The 18,630-nt window shown below is 40.2% G+C and overlaps 2 protein-coding genes across 3 annotated transcripts; one reads left to right on the top strand and one right to left on the bottom strand.

Annotated features, from left to right (window-relative positions):
• Nucleotides 1–33: 33 nt before the first annotated feature.
• LOC308176944 (uncharacterized protein) lies at nt 34–6,128 on the bottom strand (the record flags this gene model as incomplete). Its single annotated transcript, XM_080553434.1, has 5 exons — nt 34–770; nt 3,754–3,837; nt 5,011–5,137; nt 5,595–5,935; nt 6,021–6,128. 5 exons carry the CDS (start codon nt 6,126–6,128, stop codon nt 684–686), a joined length of 747 nt encoding a protein of 248 aa, XP_080409560.1. The 3' UTR covers nt 34–683.
• On the top strand, nt 5,707–17,261 carry LOC308177169 (A-kinase anchor protein 17B-like). Of its 2 annotated transcripts, none has more exons than XM_080554020.1 (6): nt 5,707–5,842; nt 9,989–10,142; nt 10,390–10,500; nt 11,856–12,090; nt 13,336–14,848; nt 15,435–17,261. In XM_080554020.1, the coding sequence occupies exons 4-6, from the start codon at nt 12,001–12,003 to the stop codon at nt 15,569–15,571; spliced, it is 1,740 nt and encodes a 579-aa protein (XP_080410146.1). In that variant the 5' UTR covers nt 5,707–5,842; nt 9,989–10,142; nt 10,390–10,500; nt 11,856–12,000; the 3' UTR covers nt 15,572–17,261. The 2 variants fall into 2 exon arrangements, with proteins under 2 accessions (XP_080410146.1, XP_080410147.1); XM_080554021.1 differs by having other exon boundaries at nt 11,770–12,090.
• Nucleotides 17,262–18,630: the final 1,369 nt, after the last annotated feature.

The raw sequence follows: 18,630 nt of genomic DNA, 5'->3' as shown, positions 1-18,630 counted from the left end.
TTGGGGATGTGCTGCTAGGGAAAAGGGGAAAAAAGGAGGAAAAAGGCTTGGGGAGCAGGGAGAAGGGAGTGGAAAGGAGATCCAGGCAGCCAGCGGGATTTATGGAGTGAGGAGGCAAGAGCAGTGATTTGTGCAGCGCGTCTGCTCTGCTTCTTGTCGTGAACCAAAATGAAACCTTCATGAGCCGGCGTTTGGTACCCCGTACTGTGCATCCAACCAGCGTAAGGACATCCCCTTTTGGCAAAAATGCTCTGCTGCTCGTCCAAGAGACTATCCCCCAATCAATACAAGAGCTAAAATACATCTCTCTAGTTGTCAGGAACCCAACTATTTAGGGTGTTGTGTTTCCTGGTGGGAAGAAAGTGGTTAATCGCTAGGGAAGGGATAAAAATCAACTCTTTAAAGGACCATTTTGAAACAAGAACGCACAGGTATAAACTTGCTGTACATTAATATTGCTTAGGAACAGGAGACTCCTAACCATAAAAGGGTGATGTCTCTTCCAGGGGTTTGCCTCTCTTACTAGTCTGCACAAGACAAGCCTCAGCTTATGACTCTTCCTGTGCACGTTTTTTTTTGCCATTCAGTCTTCCCATTTCCATTATTCATTTGTGGTTGAGAATTTTTTATTTTTTATTTTTAACATACTTGTTCTGGCTGGTAAAATGAATCAGCAGATGTCCTCAGCTTCGCACAGAACAATCTAATCCATGGAGAAGATGATCCTTGGTGTTATTTTTTCTGTTATTTTTTCTCCCGTGTAAAGGGACCTGCCAAAATAAAACTGGTCATTAAAAAGAAAGTCACCAGTAGGATCTGAGATTACTAAACATGCTTAATGTAAATGCTTCTTTTCACTATTTCTGCCAGACCAATTAAGTTTATATTGCTTATGACCTACTTAGTTTCCTGTATCTCAAAAGCTGTCACTACAAGAACAACCAGTGCAACAGTGAATCCTCAGAGGGAACTGATTTTCTTTTGTCTCTTTTGCTATTCACATAAAAATACATTTCTATTATACTTGGAGACTGAATTTAATTGAGCATACATTTTCTGCAATCAAGTCCTTTAAAAGATATTCTGAAAATAGCTTTTATTTACAAGAAGATTGCTGTGTATTTCTTCAGACCTTGTCTTGCATAGTCATAGTTAATAAAGGATAAAGTACAAGGTGTTTAAAGTACCTGTGAGTTAATTCCTTAATCTCTCCCACAATGACATCATTCTGAATTACTAGACACATTTTAATCAATCACGCGATCACTGAAATTTGCCTCAGACATTCTTGCAGTGAAAACATCAAGGTTTTTGTTTGTTTTTTTTTTGAACTTTACAAATAGCTTGGTTGTTATCAACAAGTTGCTTCAGGATGATGCAGTTGTGGCTAAGATCAGAATCAGGTACCACACTAAAATCTGTCAAACCCTGATTTTCTTTTTTTTTTTTTTTTTGTAAAGGTAGTGTTGAAGCTTGCTGTCCTTTCCAAAATTAAGTTACAATCTATTTTTAAACCATCTTCCTTGGGCACTCAGTACTTAAAAAGAACACGCTTAAAGTCTCACAGGAAGCTTCTGAGATCAGAGAGAGAGAATGAACAAGGCTGTCAAGGAACCCACTTTTCTGCTCGTGCCATCCCTAGATACAAGTTAGAAAAGCTCTAAATTTAGAGCTCTCTGAGGTGTTTAGTTGTCCTTGCTCTCCAGGACGTTTGCTGGAGACTGCTAGAGTGCAATGTGCTCTGGGTCTGTTCCTTCCTCGGGGCTGGGAGGAGAAGCCACTTCAGCAATCACCACGGGTTGTCCCTGGGACCAATCGTGAAAATTACTAGATTTGCTTATGATAATCCAGGACGTCTGTGACTGAGCCAGAAATAGGACCTCGCACTCCCACTCCTATGACTTAATCACAAGCCTGTCTTTCTGTACTAAGAGCGATTCACAGTGCCAGCTGGCTTTGTCAGTTGTAAAGTAGACTTTAGAAAAAGGAACCAAGAATTCTTCCCTCTTCGTGTCTATAATACAAAGCTGGTGCTAGAATTAATGCCACTAATACATATTCTAAGCATAGCTCAGAAATGTTATAAAACAGAATCATATGATGTAGGATTGTGTATTCTGGACTTTCTGTATAAGTTATTGCATTTCCTTTGGTGGCTAGACAGTTTATGTTTGAGAAAACTAACTATCCTTAGAGCCAAAACTTAAATGTTGAACTAAGAACTTTTTTTCTTTTTATTTTTTTAAAACCACTAAGCGAATTCATCTGCCTATATACAAAGTATTTCGGAGGTAACCTTGTTGTAGATTAAACCCATCATCATACAGGCTGATTAGAAAGTCCTGACAGAAAAATTAAACACCTTAAACAAACAAAAACAAACAAACAAAACCCCTCCATTAAGTACTTTTATCTATTCCCTTAAATAAAGTTCCACAAGATTTGTGTGCAGCCAGACGGTGGCAGTATTGAATCCATCATTCAGCTGTTTCTGGCTAGGAAGTAGTTGTGTAGGTGAGCTGCTTCTCACTCAGTAACTGATAAAATCAGTATCTAGGGAAAAAATATTTCAACAGTCCACAAATTAGTTTCACAAACCTGCAATGGCAACTACATGCAATAAACAAGGCTGTAGCATTGTTATTAATGAAACAAAACTGCAAGTGTTTCCTACTGTCCCTTGAAGCAGCCCTTATTGTTCTGTTTCAAAATTAAATACAAGATGAAGCTTTGATTTTTCCTATGGACTGTACATCTAAAGTTAGGGAGATACATAGTCTCGATATGGAAAATTATATTTTCTTTTAAATTACTTGAGCAGTACATAATATTCAGCCATAATTCATGTAATGACGTTACCAAGCCACAAGCAGAACCATAGCCAAGATTTTTACTTGCACGTACTTAAACCCCCTTCATGCCCAAAGTTTTTTCCAATCACCTTTTTTCCCAGCCTATTCTTGAAGCTCACAGAGAAAGCTCGTTTTCAAGCACTGGTTGACAGGCTTTAAATTAAAACCATCTGAAACCTGCTAGGTTATGATGTTGCAATCTCTGTGTGAACACTCCTCTGGATTTAAAATTACATTGTACTTCGTATCCTCTTCAGCTAAATGAGAATAAACCCATAATAAATAAAAGAGCTGGCTCTGCACACAGTCCTTTGCACTCATTTTACCTACATTGATTTTCAAAGATACCATGTGACTTTTGCAGGCAGGGTTTCACCTTTACTCATTGTCTAGTTTTAGGAAGATAGTTTTCTAAGAGTAGTGCAGATCCAGGGTTTGTACAATCTAGGTAGCTAACAGATGGGATAAAGCCTGGAACTGCAGGCTGCGGAGAAAAGTATAACTATTCTGCAAAAGGGAGATGTGGGATAATTATGTCAGTCTAGATCTCTAACTTCTCAGTCACGTCTTAAGCATAAAATCTAGTAGCTAATATTGTCTCAAAGTTGTATTTGCAAAATACCTCCCTATTTTCTTATTGCCTCTATAAACATCAATCCACTTGCAAAGCAAGGTGCTCAGTCTCTCATATGTTTTGTATCAATGACTGCCATCATCTTATTATTCCCTGTGTAAAAGTATTTTCTTCCATCTGTTTTGGATGTGGCACTGTTAATTAGTATCACATGGCCCTTGTTCTCAACATCAGAACATTGCCAGAGCATTTTTCATAACATCTGTTTTCCCTGTCTCCTTTGCCAGAGGAAATATGACTTGCTGTTCATTCACAGAGTTAACTTACCATACTGCTCCAGCAACGTGCTCTATCCTGGTAGGCAGGATATTCTGCAATTGCAAAAGACCACAGTTTACAGTAATTTGCTCCCTGGAATATAAATATAGATAAAGAATATCAGTTAAACTCTATTTACATATACTTTGTTTAATTACAGACAAGAAACTTTTTAAGTTTGTTTTACCTACAACCAGAAGGCATAGTTTGAGTTTTTAATTCATTCGTGTGAGTACCTGTGGTACCAGAGGTCCTAAGATGTGATAGTCTTGGGCTGGAATGCATTGTGCTTAAAAAAGAAGGGAGCATTCTTATCCCAGTCACAAGCCTAAGACAATGAGACCTAAAGTCTCAAAACTACTGCACTGATAACAAGAAAATTATACATTTTTGGGGCAAAGAGTTCAAGAGTGCTCAATACAAAACAAAATTTAAACTCTGTTTGTTCTTTGTTTGGCATTTCATTATGATAAAACAATTGCCATTGAAGTTAGAAAATAGAAATGTACTTTTTGTATGACCCCTCTTATAAAAGGACAAACAAAATATTAACAGCATCGTCAACTACTAATTAGTAGTAATTAGTATATCTTCTCTCTTATTCAGGAGCCCTCATTCAGACAAAGAAATACCTTTGCATAGCTACATTAAGCATTTCATTTATAAGTTAAAACATTAGAGTTTCTCAACTTATTGCATCTCTGGAAAATCAACAAGTACTGACTAAATAACTAGTCTGCAGCTGCAAACTAGTATAAAATTCCAGTTTACCTGTATAGTTTTGGAGGAATATACATAGAAAGGAAAAAAAATCATGTAACCGAAAGATGGTATCTTTGGAATTTAATAATTTGCACCATCAAAACACAATTTTATCTTTTAAGGGAACAAGAAAAATGTGAACAACTACTAGTGTATAATAGACTCCTAGAAAATCTTCAGAATGCAAGGAGAACCAACAACTGTGAAAATAACTAGACCAAACAAAAGGTTTGCAAACAAAGATGGTATCTATTGTATCAACCTACATAGTGAGAAAACACAGAATGCTTTTTGGGACACAAATTTGTAAAATAAATAGACCCACCCTAAAAATACACCTAATTGTTCTCAGGTTGTAACTGTAATTAGAGCATCTGTGAAAAAAAGCGTGTAGTACACACCTCTGCCTGCAACCCCAGCCTTGCGTGTATCCTAAGAGCCCTAAACTGAATTTCATTGGAGACCTTAAAGGAAGAACAAAGTGTTGGAAAATGTTGATGATACCTTAAATGGTGTATTTGAGGAACCCTGGCACCCCTTGGAGCTGCTCCTTTGTGGAGATTTGACTGTCAGCTTGTACAAATAGATACAGGTACTGTGTTTCCATTGGTTAAACATGTTCAAACCAGCACTAAAAACAGAGAAAAAACAATATTAATCCTTGTACCTATAGTGCTCAGATGAAGCAGTGATAGATGATGAAGTGGTGACAGATGAACTATCTTTGTCACCAAGACAAAGACAAAAAATGTTGCAGAACCCTGCAACTAGGCCTTCCCAATGCCTAAGTAAGGGGTACTGGCAATTGGAGATGAAGTAACTTTTTGCCTTTTTTTTTTCCTTTTTTCCATAATGAACAGCCATGCTGATCACAGACCGTACACACCAGGTGGGCGCGAGCAGGCAGGTGAGACACCCCGGGCACCTCACCGTGTCCCCCTCAGGTGACCTAACAGCCACCAGCCCCACTCTTGGGATTCACTCCTGCCCCAAATTCTACGACCCATTCCCCAAATCCCCTGACACAAATCGCCCCGGGGCTGCACAACCCCAGATACCCGCACCCAGCGCCCCCTCACGCCCCCCACCTCAAGCCGTCACAAAATGGCGCCCGGCGGGAGCGGCGCCCCCTGGCGAGGCGGGCAGCCGGGCCCCGGCCCCGCTCAGGGCGGGCGGCGGCAGGCGGCTGGGGCTGGGGCTGGGGCCGGGGCCGGGCTGCGCCTGAGGGGGGCCGCTCCCCCAGCCCCGCCGCGCTCCGCCCCGGGGGTGGCGGCGGCGGAGGGCGCCTGGAAGCGTCCGCTGCCGGTGGCAGCCGGCTGCAGCGGCGGCCGGAGGGGTAAGGGGAGTCCGGCCGGCGGAGGGGAGGGGAGTCCCGGCCCTGAGGAGCGGCCGCGGGGCTGCGGCTCCTCTCCGGGCCTGGCCGCTCAGGCTGAGGGGAAAGGCGGCCAGCGGGGGGCTTAATGAGGGGCGACAGCGGCCCTGAGGGGTGCGAGGCGGCGGGGCCGGCCCGGTACCGCCTCCTGTGCCACAGCGGCTGTCCCCGTGTCCCTGTTGGGCACCCCTGGGGGTCCGCTGGGTGGCCAAGTGGGTGCTGGGGGCCCGGTGGGTTTCCTCACAGGCATTGCGGGTGGGGTGGCTGCACCCAGGGAAAGGCTGCTGGGCGTGTGGGGAAAGGCAGAGTGGGTCCGGCCCTGCCCCACTTGGGTCCCCAGCACCCCGCTGACACCGCCTGTCTGACATGTTTGAGGGGTGGGTGCGGGCCTGGCTGTCACCGAGCTCATTCAGCGGGGTTCATCTTGGCGGGTGGTCCAGCAGCCGTGCTCGTGGTGCCTCCAGATGCTGTCCGAATTCAAGCATGCGTCCTGCTAAGCACAGGGACTGTGGCCTTGTGACCGGCTTATCAATTATTATAGGGTTCTTTTGTATTGTTCTTATCCCAACCTCAAAACATCCAGCATTAAACAGTGACACCAGCAGCGTTAGCTTTAGAAAGCCCCTTCTACTGCAATATTTGTGTGCGATATTACAGCAGCAAGCAGTACTTCTGATCATCTCTGCTCTTCACTTAATTTTGTGCAGAGCAAGCTGAATAAACTAATCCTGCCTATTGAAAATCTGCATGTGTTTAAACCTCTTGTTTAAACTTCACCAAGTGACTGTTTCTGGTAAATGCTTTTCCCTGCGTGATAAACTCCTTCTGCTACTACAGATCAATGCGTACTCTTGCCACCTTGCCATTTGCAGGGAGGTTTCCGTGCTGCCCACCTTTGCAGAATGAAGATATTTCTTCTGCCTTCAGCTGTGCCGCTGGAACCATTTGTGGGGCTGCACTGTGAACAAGAGCAGGGAACTGTCTGCAAAGTAACCTGGCAAAATAGGGCTTTCTTTTTCCCCCAGGCTAGCTCTTTTTCCTGACCCAGTTGATGGTGAGGTCTCAAAAACGGTTGTGATGGCCCAGGGCTTGCAATGAGTGGGAGTTTCCAGCTGGGAAGCTGGGGATGGTAAGAGCTGTTTAAGCCAGCAGTACTGGGTGCAAATGTGAGTGGCACCTTTGAATAAAATTACTCTTAGTACTTGCACTTTACTCATATGGTCTAAAAGGGTGTTTCAGTGTTTCACATTAAATATTGCCAGGCTGTTAATGTTTCCCTGAAGTCTAATTTTGTTTAATGTATGAACTTAGGTGGTGCATTTTAGGGTGTTATAAGGTACTTAGGTCAATGTGAAAAGAACCATGTAGATATTGAGGGAAGTCGGTTTCAGAGTTACTGATTTATCTTTGTGGTTTTCTTTGAGGATGTGAAAGGGTTACTGTAATACGTTAGCAGTATCTTGGGTTTCCATTGCAGTCTTGTGGGGGATATGTTTAAATGGTGATAGAAAGTAGGCCTGAAGGAGTGCATTCTCCTCTGTGCATGGCACTGACCAAATCCATACTGTGTACAGTTTTGGGATTCATACGATTTAAATTGGAAATTAGAATAGCACAGTGAAAGTTACTCAGAGGCTGGAGAAACTGCCTTACAGTGAGAGACCGTAAGCTCTTAAAGAGCACAAACACAGTATTTTATATCAAAATGATGACTTACAGATACCTTAATTATAGCCTGTAGGAGGGAAAAACACAAACACATCTAGATATTAAAAATATGTGAATCTAGGACAGGAATGCTTGTGAAAAATCGGTGTCTGCAAATGGTTTCCATTTCATTGGTGAATGAGTAAGGACTGGAACAAACTGCCCATGGGAGGTGGCAGATTTTCATACCCTGGTGTTTTCAAAGCAGGACCAGGTAGGTTTCCCTCCTGGAAGAGGTGCTTTTAGTCAAATAGGAGGGCTAAGTTTTGTGCCTTGTCACTGGTGTAAAACTAAAGTGGAATACAGCACAGGCCAGAGTAAGTGAATTGATGGTCTGTTATGGTACCAATTAGTGTGAATCTGTTCTGTAATGCTGTATTAGATTAGGCTCCCGAGGCATAGGAAGTTACTGGGTTTCACAGGAATTCCTCAGCAGAGCTGGGAACTGGTCGCAAATTTGTATTGTCTCAGGTCGCTGTCTCAGTTCCTTGTTTCCTTTTTATATTTTACAGTATTTAGCAGGGGGTGAGGGTGGGTGTACACTGGGGTTAGCAGAAGATGTGATCACAGAAGAAAGACATGCAGGTAGCAAGGGGCAGTTGAGCCTGCAGTTACTGTAATAAACAACAGTGCAAGGGTAAATGTGTTCCTAATGTTATAACCACGGCAGAATGGCTAAAAGTGAATATCCATTTGGTAATGAGGTCTAGTGTCAGATTCCTTGTGATTTATCGGTTGGAAGAATTAAAACCTGAAGATGACAGCTTATTAATCTGTCAGGGTTGATTCCAAAAGGCCACGAAGCTGAGCGGCAAAGCCTCAGCGGATGAGATAGTAAATAATTATGTGCTTTGTACACAGTTACGTTGTGAGAAATACGTTTCTGATGCTTAAATTGCTCCTGGCTGTGAATAAGAGTAGGGAGGAGCAAGGATAATGGCCTGCACTACCAAGCCACTATAGATGACTTGCAGACAGCTCCATGCCAAGACTTTTGAGCTTACTATTAGGTGATTTAATGCAGTAGTAGGAATATGGTTGTGTCTGTGATGTTGTGAAGGATATCAGTGAAGAAGGATTTGCAAAGACAGGATAGTATCAGCTGATTTAATAGAATATGTACTTGCAGAAAAAGACGAGCTTTGGGCCCACCAGCTCTTTCTTTCTCAGGTCTTACACATTTACAGGTTTCAACAGTAGCGTCTGGATGTTCTCACCTGCTTCAACTCAAATCTAAGTGTGATGGAAAAAGTATGGTTTATAATAAAATAACAGGTAGCTGTAGGAAGCTCTTTATCTCCATGCACAGTGGGTAGAAGGGATTCTAAAGAGTAATGACTTTTCCAGTTCTGTAGTAAGAACTTTGGTTGTCTTAAAGTATCTGCTCTGCTTTGTACGTGGTGATGTACACATGCTACTGCAGTAAATCAGTAAATCACATATCTATGAAGATTTTTACACATACATACTTAGGTAAAACACACATACACACACACATATATATATATATATATATATATGCATGCAAGTATCTGCATTCATAGGTTAATTCAGAGAGTCAGCCTTATCCAACAAAGTTGGTTTAGTTTGGAGTGAATTTCCTTAATAGGAGCAATTCAGTGCTGCAATGTGTGCTTCCAGAGTCCTGATTTTTTTACGACACTAGCATTTTCTTCAGTCCACATGTCTTTTTTGTTCATTCTTAGTAAACCTTAGCCACCCTCTTTTACCAGGTGGCTTCTTGCACTGCACTTGCCTCCCCGTACAGACTCCTAGATTGAAGGCCAACAGGCATTCCCTAAGTAATGCCAGCAGAGTTTTTAACCTGTCACAACCAGCTTGTAGGCTTTTGTCAGGTTGCTAAGTCTGCTAACCAGCTGATACTCCTCCATAAACTTTGAGGCATTTAATCATATCAGGGGAAAAACGTAAGACTTGTTTTTTTTTCAGTGGATGTAACCAATACTGATATCTGAACGTTGTATATCTGAACTTGAGGTCTTTAATCCAATAATGGGGTCTTACTTTTTGATTTTCTGGAAAACTGGCGTAGGTAAGCTAAAAGTTGTAAATATTTTCAGTGTGGTTGGTATTGAAGTGCTATGCTTATTGTGGCATTATTAGAGAAAGTTTGCAGCCTGCAAGCTTCATTTCAGCAGCCTAATAGCATATCTCCATAACTATTTATCAGGGTGTGCCCTGTTTCAGTACTTTTTCCAGCAGATATTTTCTAAACTGTGACCCTAACAATATGTCTCAATGCTGGAAATAACACTTTATATCACGTTTCTAGTGTAGATGCATCTTGATGCAATTTGCTTGAATGTTTTCTAACATGCTTGCATCTGGGTATTTAAAGCTGATTAAATGCAGCACACAACAGGATTCATCATTTCTTGCTAGGTAAACAAGCATTGGATCCAAAAGATGTTGCTCCGAGTGTCAGCGAACTCTAATTTTGGCAGAACTGCATGAATTGTACAGCTAGCAACTCTCTGCTGAACATACTGAACTTTGGGTCTCCAGAAGAGCGTGCCAGTAGCAAGTTTGGCCAAAGGTATGATGTCAGCTTGCGAACCCCTGGTGTTGTAGCAGGAGATGTTTGGGGGTGGGTGTTTGAGCTTAACAGACGTTTCGTAGTGTGAACTTCAGAGGACATGTTCTGGTATTCCACAACAGAGAAAGTAATTCTCTGGAGTGAAGTAGTATTTGGTAGTCACCTGGGATGTTTCTTGTTTGTGTAGCAGGCTGTGTTTGTACGTGGCAAACTGGACTGGTAAGTCTGATTCTTTCTTCTGTGACAGGTGACTTTTGATACAACCAGAAATTTTAGTGAAGGAGCCATAAAGAAAGAGAAGCCTGAAAAGACTGACACTCCGAGAACAGGAGCACAAGGGGAAAAAAGGGTTTGAAAGGTGAGAGTGTATTTTTAGAGAATGTTCTATTTTCTTAGGACTTGCTAGACTATTCCATACCAAGTAAAATCCAGGAAAGGAGATGCTACTGTTTTTTTGTTTTGTTTTGGTTTTTATTTAAAAAAAAAAAAAAAAGCTTTGAGGAAACAGGAGGCGACAAACTTGAAGCAATACTGAGTAGTTCTAAATTTGTGTGTTACTGCAGGAAAAAAAAAAGCAACATGACAATTCTATGTGTAAGGCATAGATGAAGGAGTCTGTTATGATAAAGAGGTTGGACTAGAGACATCCGGGGGTCCTTTCAGGCTTGATTATTCTAAGATTCTGTGGACCTGGGGTGAAATCTGAGAGCTGAGGCTTGGTTGCTTAAAATTCTGCATGTGCTTTTTATTTGTGTGTTTGCTTTTTCATTGTTCTGTGCTGCAACACCACAAATTAATGTCTTTATGCTCTGAAGTATGCCTTCCAGTTGGCTGGAAGGTTCAAAGCTAGAAACAAACACTTTTTCTGCCTTCCTGTCCACCCCTTTTTACATATTAGTTTTTCATTGTTGTTATCTTTAGGGCAGTGGTTTAGGATTTTTGTATGCAAGTAACAGTAGTATGTGGAAGCTTTAATATTTGGTAGTGTGTTTGTATTGCACATGAGACTGTCGCTGGTAATTAATCATGTTACACACCTCCATATTAAAAAAAAAAAAAACCCTTTGGTATGCTCGATCTCTGAAAACATTGCTCTGCTTCCGTTGCTAATTGAGAATCTTCTTACTCAAATACTTTAAAAATAGATATTTTAAATGTTTGTGTGAACATTTTGTTCCTTGAATTTTCTGGAGTTTTCTGTGACAAATCATGTTGGTTGTTTAGTAGATCTGTTTTCTACAGGACAAGGTTTCCACAAAGTGGTGACAGCTTCAGCTTGAATTTTTATAACAATGGAAGTAGTCTTGTAATGTCTTTTAAATGGCACCCTCATGCTAATCTGTAGGGGAGCTTTGTTAAGGTAAGAATTAGATCTGAATGATCAGCTTCTGGTTGTGTCCTTGGAGACAAAAGATAATGTGAATCTGTCTTCTTGGCAGTGCATATAAAGAAAACCCTAGAATACAAACCGTTTGAAGAGACAAGTACAGAACTAACGTGTTCTAAATGTGCGCATCAGTTAGATGCGTGTCATCAATATGCAATGTTTTTTAAATATATCATTCTAACAGCCAAGATTTCTTATTAGCCACATGTGGATTCTTGGTGACTGGTTGTTTATTGTTAGCATTTCAAAGACTGACATCCAATCTCCCAGGACTCGAAATGTAAAACAAGTGTCGTCTAAATTGTCCCATATTGATAACTACCTAGAAAAAAACGTGGTGATGAACAAAAAGTTCAAGAGAGAAAAAAGAAAGCTAAGCTCAAGAGGAGAGAAGAGAGGCAGATAGATGGAGATGAAAAACATCCCCAAAAGCAGAAGGTACCAGCTGAAGAACAGCAGTGGCCAGAGAATATGCCTGAATGGGAAGAAAGGAAATCCCTGCTAGCTCAGAGAAGAGTGGAGTCTGTCAGACTGCTTACGGTCCTGTTAAACCGTGTGAAAGTAAGAACATTTTCAAACATATTTTAAGTTATGAAGGATATTTGTTAGATCTTGAATAGTTGAGTAGACGTTTGGTGTCTTGATGCTGCTCAAAAGAATGCCTTGAGAGTGATTAAGAAGGCCCGAGGTCCAAGTCTTGTGACAGTTTGCCCTTAGACAGTTTGCCCTACCCAAAGGTAGTGTGATCCTACCCAGAAACTTTGTCTTTGATGTTTGTTTGAGGCCTTGTCTTTACTGTGTAAAAATAGGGCTGGAAGGACCACATCAATCTCTTAGACTTGATCCAACATTGGAAACAGGGAGGTTAGGGAATGCAAAGGAAGATGTCTCTGCTTATTTTGGTCTCAAGTCTGCAAGTGAAAGAATTAAATTGATATGGATTATGCTGCTTTCATTTCTAATAGCTTCTCTGTTGGGGCCAACACTAAGCTATCAGTTTTGTTTGATTCAGCTAATGTCTTGAGAAAGTCAGCAGAGGACTGATAAAAATTGGAGTGTTTTGTAGAGAAATTATGTTTAGAGGCTTATTTTAGTGCTTTGGGATTAACAAACAAAAAAGTTTGAAATCGAAGGAGTGCTAACGTGATTTTTTCTTCACTATTTGCTATAGAAAAATTTGCTTGCATCTTTTAACAAGTGTGTTTTTCCCCAATCCTTAAGATTGGGGAAAAAGATTGATTCTAAAGCACTATCACTAAGAGTTGAAGTCAGAGGCTACAGTTGCCATTCTGTGTGAATTTTTAGGGCTCCATAATGTCTTATATTGACCTTCTTAATTGTGAAATTAATGAGTTAAATAAACTTTTTTCTTGGTTTCATCACTTGGAAGGCTTTAGATTGGTTGTATTTGGACCCATAAAAACTACATAGAATATTTAGAACAATCACTTTACTATATCTACAAATGTCTTGCAACTTTTCTGTTGCATACAACACTGATTGTGACGCTTTAATAAAACAGAATAAATATTTTCTTGTGCAGTTGTAGTGAGATAGATGAATTGGTTGAAAGATTAACTGTCCTATTTGAGAATGCAGCATTCTGAAACAATGAAGTATTGTTAGTTTTAGATTAGCAGTAGTGAGATTGTATGATCAAGCTCTGCATGAAGCCAAATTTATCCCTCACCTGTATAATTCTTCTGAATGTACAACTGCATATTTATGAGTTTGCAGTTTAGCAGTCTTTACTGTTCTCTACGCTCAATAAACGTACATAATCATTTTCCTGATTTTTATTTGAAGGATTTTGTACAGTTGGCAAGTCAAAAAGTGGATCCTTCACTGGGCGTAAGGAAGGACGATTCCTTTTCTGAAAGAGCATTAAAAGACGTTCATCAGGAACAGATTAACTCTCGTTGTAATACGCAAAAAGAGTTGAAGCATAAGGAGGAGTTTAAGTGTCAATTAACCCAAAAAAGCAGCAGCTTATCTAGTGAGGAAGGAGATGTGACTAAGTTCCATGCGTCTACTTCTCATATAGTCAGGACAATTTTAAATGACAGTACAGCCCTGAGTTCTGACAGATTGACTGGCAGAGATGTGCACAACTCCTTTGGCTGTGGATCTTTGCTGATTACAGTTACCCAAGACTGCAAAGTCATCAAATCTCTGGATGGAAGGGACTGCCCAACATTGAATGTAGTTCACACGCAGACAGTGTCTGAGGATGGTTGCAGAAAGCAAAAGGTTTACGAGACTGATGAATTCATTCATTATTTATTAAATTACTACCAGACACCAAGCTATGCACGTGTTTGCTTAGAGCCAAAAAATTCTGCAAACAAGTCCTGGTGGAAGAGAGTGGTGTCTGATGATGATAGTGGTTTCCACATCAGCTTGAGTAACAAACACGGCCAGCATTTCAGAGAAGTGAGTCTTGTACAAAACCTTAACAAGAGAAATTTTATTAGTGATGATAATTATAGACTGGTGATCACAGTTGGGGAATTGGAATCAACAGACACAGTGTTGAAAAACAAGGCCTATGCAAGTCAGCTTGCAAAAAAGTTGCAAGTACAGAGGAATGAGACGCTCTCTGTTGATTGCTTACCATATGCTGGACTGAATCATTCTTTGGATTGCACTACCGTTACTCATGATAAGGAGCTCAATCAAGAAGATGGTAGAAATGAAGTTACCATACCATACAAAATATGTAGATCTGCTTGCAAATTAAAGGATTTGTTGGAAGAGATCAGTGATTCCGAGTACTTTAGTGAGGCGTGTGGTGGTGCAATGAAGAGAACAGAAAGAAGGTGTGAAGAAATGTACAGCAATTATGATAAAGGGTGCTTGCCTACAAGAAAGAGGGAGAGAAAATTACTGGTTTATCTTAAAAATGTAACTCTGGAAGGTCAAGAAAAGGAAAGCAGGAAATGTGACTTCTGTTCTAATTCCGCCCTTGAGGGCTTGGCAAGGCAGTGTGAACACAAGCTTAAAAAGTCATGCAAGAGGTCTAGTAGTAAGTTAAGACATGAAGGACAGAAAAGTGAGAGACAATCCAGGGAAGAGGAGAGAAATACTCGCAAAATGAAGAAAAAGAGAAAAAAGCTTTCTTCTAATCTTTTATCTGATGAATGTGGCTTTTCAGAGGCGGACAGTTGCATACAGCTGGAGTCACTTAGAAAGATACAAAGAAAATGTAATAAAGCATTCCACGACAAAGTGAAATTCAAGACTCTTCACACAGCTGTGGCAGCACCAGACATTACCGCTTCTGATGGCTCGCCACTTCAAGAGACTCTCCAGAGCCCAGGTGAGAAAGAGGTAAACTGGAGCTGAAATGAGTGAGTTTGATAGTGTTAGGTCTCTGGCAGGTGAGGTTAGTTGCTGCAGTTCTTCTTAAAGTGATGAATGGGTAAGTGTTTTTTTTTTTGTACCATATTTGTACTTTTTAAAAACTGACTTCTCTGCAATTAAGGGTTTTGTCGGTTCAGCTCAGAAACACTGCAAGCAGCTGAGGTTAGAGAGTAGTATTTGTCTCTTAAATCAGGTAGCAAAGTTTCCCTCGTGCATTAGCAGATAGGTTGTTGTGCCATTAATAACAACGTGCATGCTAATGACTCACCATGCTCTAGACACTCACCAAAAAGTTGTTAGGCAGCTCAGTATGTGGTACATCTGGGTGGGAGGTACTGTCTGAAGTGAGTGATTTTAATATTTATGTGGTCATCTGATTTCTATACACGATTGCTACATTTCTGGATATTGTTACTGACAGCCCTTTCTCAATTCACTTTGCTTTCAAGTTTACTAGCAGCCACCTAACATCTGCCTCCCTGTACCTTTTTTTCCCCCCAACAAAGTCATTTCAAGTAACTTTTTCATATACTTATCTACAGGAGATGAGAGGAAATTAATGTTGAGAAGAGAGACGGATGCAGATGTCAGAGGATGCCCTCTCTTTCCTCTTGAGATAATTCAGACAAACCCCTGCTCAGATTCTTTCTGTGGAGCAGAGCCCAGAAGAGGATGCTGAACAGCTACTAATATAATAGCTCTTAAGCTTCTGTGTAGAAGTGGGAGAAGAAAGCCCTTTAGCCGTTAAAAGTTATTGGAAATACTGGGGCTTTTTTTGCTTAGATAATTCCTTCAGTCCGAATAAACTAAGTGGTGTAGTGAGCCACAAAACCAGAATTTTTATTTGCTTTTTGGATAAGAGGACCAAAATTTTCCCCAGGGCCAAACAAACTTGTATGGACCAGTTGCTAAGAATTCGAAGGTTTACAGATTGAGATCTCAGACTTAGTCTGATTAAAGGTAGGCAACCACGTAAATGTCAAAGTTACAGTATTTACTAGTAACGAGCCTGTGGAAAACAAACAAACAAACAAAACCCCACATGGAGATATGTAAGTCTTAGGGCAAGCATACAAAGTGCCTCCTCAATCAGATTGTTAAAATGATGGGACTGGAAGGAGTGGGGGACATGTGTTCTCAGTTGTGGGGAATAACAGCTTCCCAAATATGAAAATATCCTATCTTCTGAAAGTGTTTCTGAAAACTTGTCTTTAGGAGAAGGGATTTCACAAAACTTTTGTTAAATATAGTGCTTCGGAAATCTGAATGATGATCTAAGCAGAGCTCTGAATGTTGGACAGTAAAAGGGCAACGATTGTCAGCATGCTGACAGCTCGCACACGTGCAGGCTGAAAATTTGTTCACAAGATTTCAAAACCATGCCCTTTTGAAGGCACATGCAGTGAGATAGCTATTTAGTACAAGTTAGCTTACAGAAAATTCCAGAGGAATTGTCTAATGTTGTTAAATTTCTGCTGCATGGAGGTAAAAATGTGAAAACGCAGTCTAGGAGCTTGAGTTATATCCATATTTACTCAGCTGGCTATATTTAGAAGACAGACACAGTTGCTCTTGGACAAAGTCCCTTAGCAAGATATAGAGGATCGGTTCTAAGTACAATACACTGATTATTTCAGCTTTCATTTTAGTATGCTTAATTTATTACATGTCAATATACTAAATTAATGTGATGATGTTGCCTTTCTTTTATAGCATCTTACCCATGTTTGTAACTTCTGCTCTAATAAATTGTAATTAAAAAAAAAAAAGTAATTGTTCATGGTAGATTGGTTTTCCCCGTGTTCAGTATTGGTGACTCCTACGGGCTTTGCCAGACTTTATCAGCTGTCTCTTCGCATGTTCAGATGTTGAGTGCCTTTTCAGGATCATGAATAACAAATGGTTGCTACTCAAAGTACTGTCCATCTATTGCTTCTATCTTAAACAAAAACCAACAACAAACCCTTATTTTCTCAACAGAGTTATTTTCTGACTGTTTCGGAGAACATTCATGCCCCTCTTAAGTCTCCTTTTTAGTACTTCAGTAGATTTTCATTACTGTAAATTGTATTTGTTGACCACATAAAATGTTTCAGTTGCACTGCTATGACATACCAAGGGTGTTTTTTCTCTATGCAAAATTTACAGATTAAAGAAAAGAAGACAAAACTTTCCCCTGTCAGTCTCTAGACAGTTCTGTACTGTAAGTACCCTTTTCCCAAGAGGTAGCCCTTTCAATTACAGGTGAGGAAGTATTTATTTGTGTTAATCTAAGGGTGCAGGAACTCTAAATTTCTTTCAGTGTAAATTTCCAGTGTTTTTATCAATGTTGTCACAACAGTCAACAAATAAATACACCAATTCTGTAATTGCTTCTTGTGTTTACCTACATTGATTGAAATTGATAAAGCAAATCCCTTCTATCTCCTCATTCAGTATAAAGCATTGTTACTGAATAAAAGACGTGCACATTCAACTGAGACAACACGGTAATTTTCATACTGAAATATGTTTTCCCTTTTTGTTTACAGGTGGGTTTATTTAGAACCTGTTCTCAGGTGGTTTAGTATTAGTTTCTCACTTTTTCTACTTGCACATTTAATTTGAGCCCCATCTTTCCCTATGCTGGACTGTTCAGTATAATCTTATTATCCTGAAGACTAATCTTTTAAGTTGTATATAACAGTTTGTTTTAAGACTCTTTAAACACATAGCTTTGTAAGTTAAATTTCATTTGTGTTTAGGAGTAAATGTCACATCTCAATTATGGAAGTTATAGAATGTTTATATAACTTGAACATTTAATAGGTGAAAAGAGGCATTAAAATCAGCATTCAAATAGTTGAGGAACAGAAATGTATAACATTCCCAGCAGAATTTCACATCTTTGCGTGAGCTTGGTTTATGCTGTTGTATTCAGACGGTGTTTCAAGGAGTGATGGGGTTTGGGTTTTTTCTTTTTTTTTATGAATTGTTGTTTACTGTGACACTTGTAGTATGAAGTAAGGCTCTGAGGCTGTAGATCTTGCGATACGTCCTTTTCCTCTAAATCCAGCAATTCCAAGCAGTGCATAGAAATATCTGCCCTTTTACCTCACCTATTGTAAAACCACTAGAGATAATTAAGAGCAGGCAGTGCCCAGATGAGGGAAACTTCTGTATTTTACGAAGCAGTGGACTGTATGCCACAACTGGCTGGGAATGAGACGCTGCTTGTTTTGATTTGCTCTAGAGTTCTTGAAGTATGTTTTCATGACACACGAGTAACTGGTATTTCAACACTTTGGATGAGGGAGATTGACAATCTCTACTTTTAGTTTTTCATTGTCCTCCTTGGTTAATATACAAATGATTAAGTTACGCAGTGTGTTTTTTTTGCTTAGTCATTGCAACCAGTCAGTTGAAGGAAGAGATCAAGTTGCGATGAACAAAAAGAAGACAGAAAACACCCATTTTCTCTAGCACTTCAGGAGAAAATGTGTGCCTGCTGCTTCATGAAACCACTGTTCTTGTGATTCACTCCTTTCCCTTTCATGATGATTTTTTTCTCTGAAAAGGTACTGGTCTTATCTGAATTGTACTGCTTCCCTCCCAGGAGGCACACGTGCTTAATATTACACTTTGTCCTGTGTTACTGCCAGTTTTCTGTCATTTATTTGGGAAGCATCATATTGTGATGTGCAGATTCATACTTAAAATAGTGCTTGGTTCCTCAGGATTTGTTGTGGACTAACTTAA

The sequence above is a fragment of the Anser brachyrhynchus genome, assembly GCF_964034855.1.
Source record: "Anser brachyrhynchus genome assembly, chromosome: 13".
NCBI lineage: Eukaryota > Metazoa > Chordata > Aves > Anseriformes > Anatidae > Anser > Anser brachyrhynchus.
The sequence above is the reverse complement of the archived record's forward strand: the minus strand, read 5'-3'. Positions and strand labels throughout refer to the sequence as shown.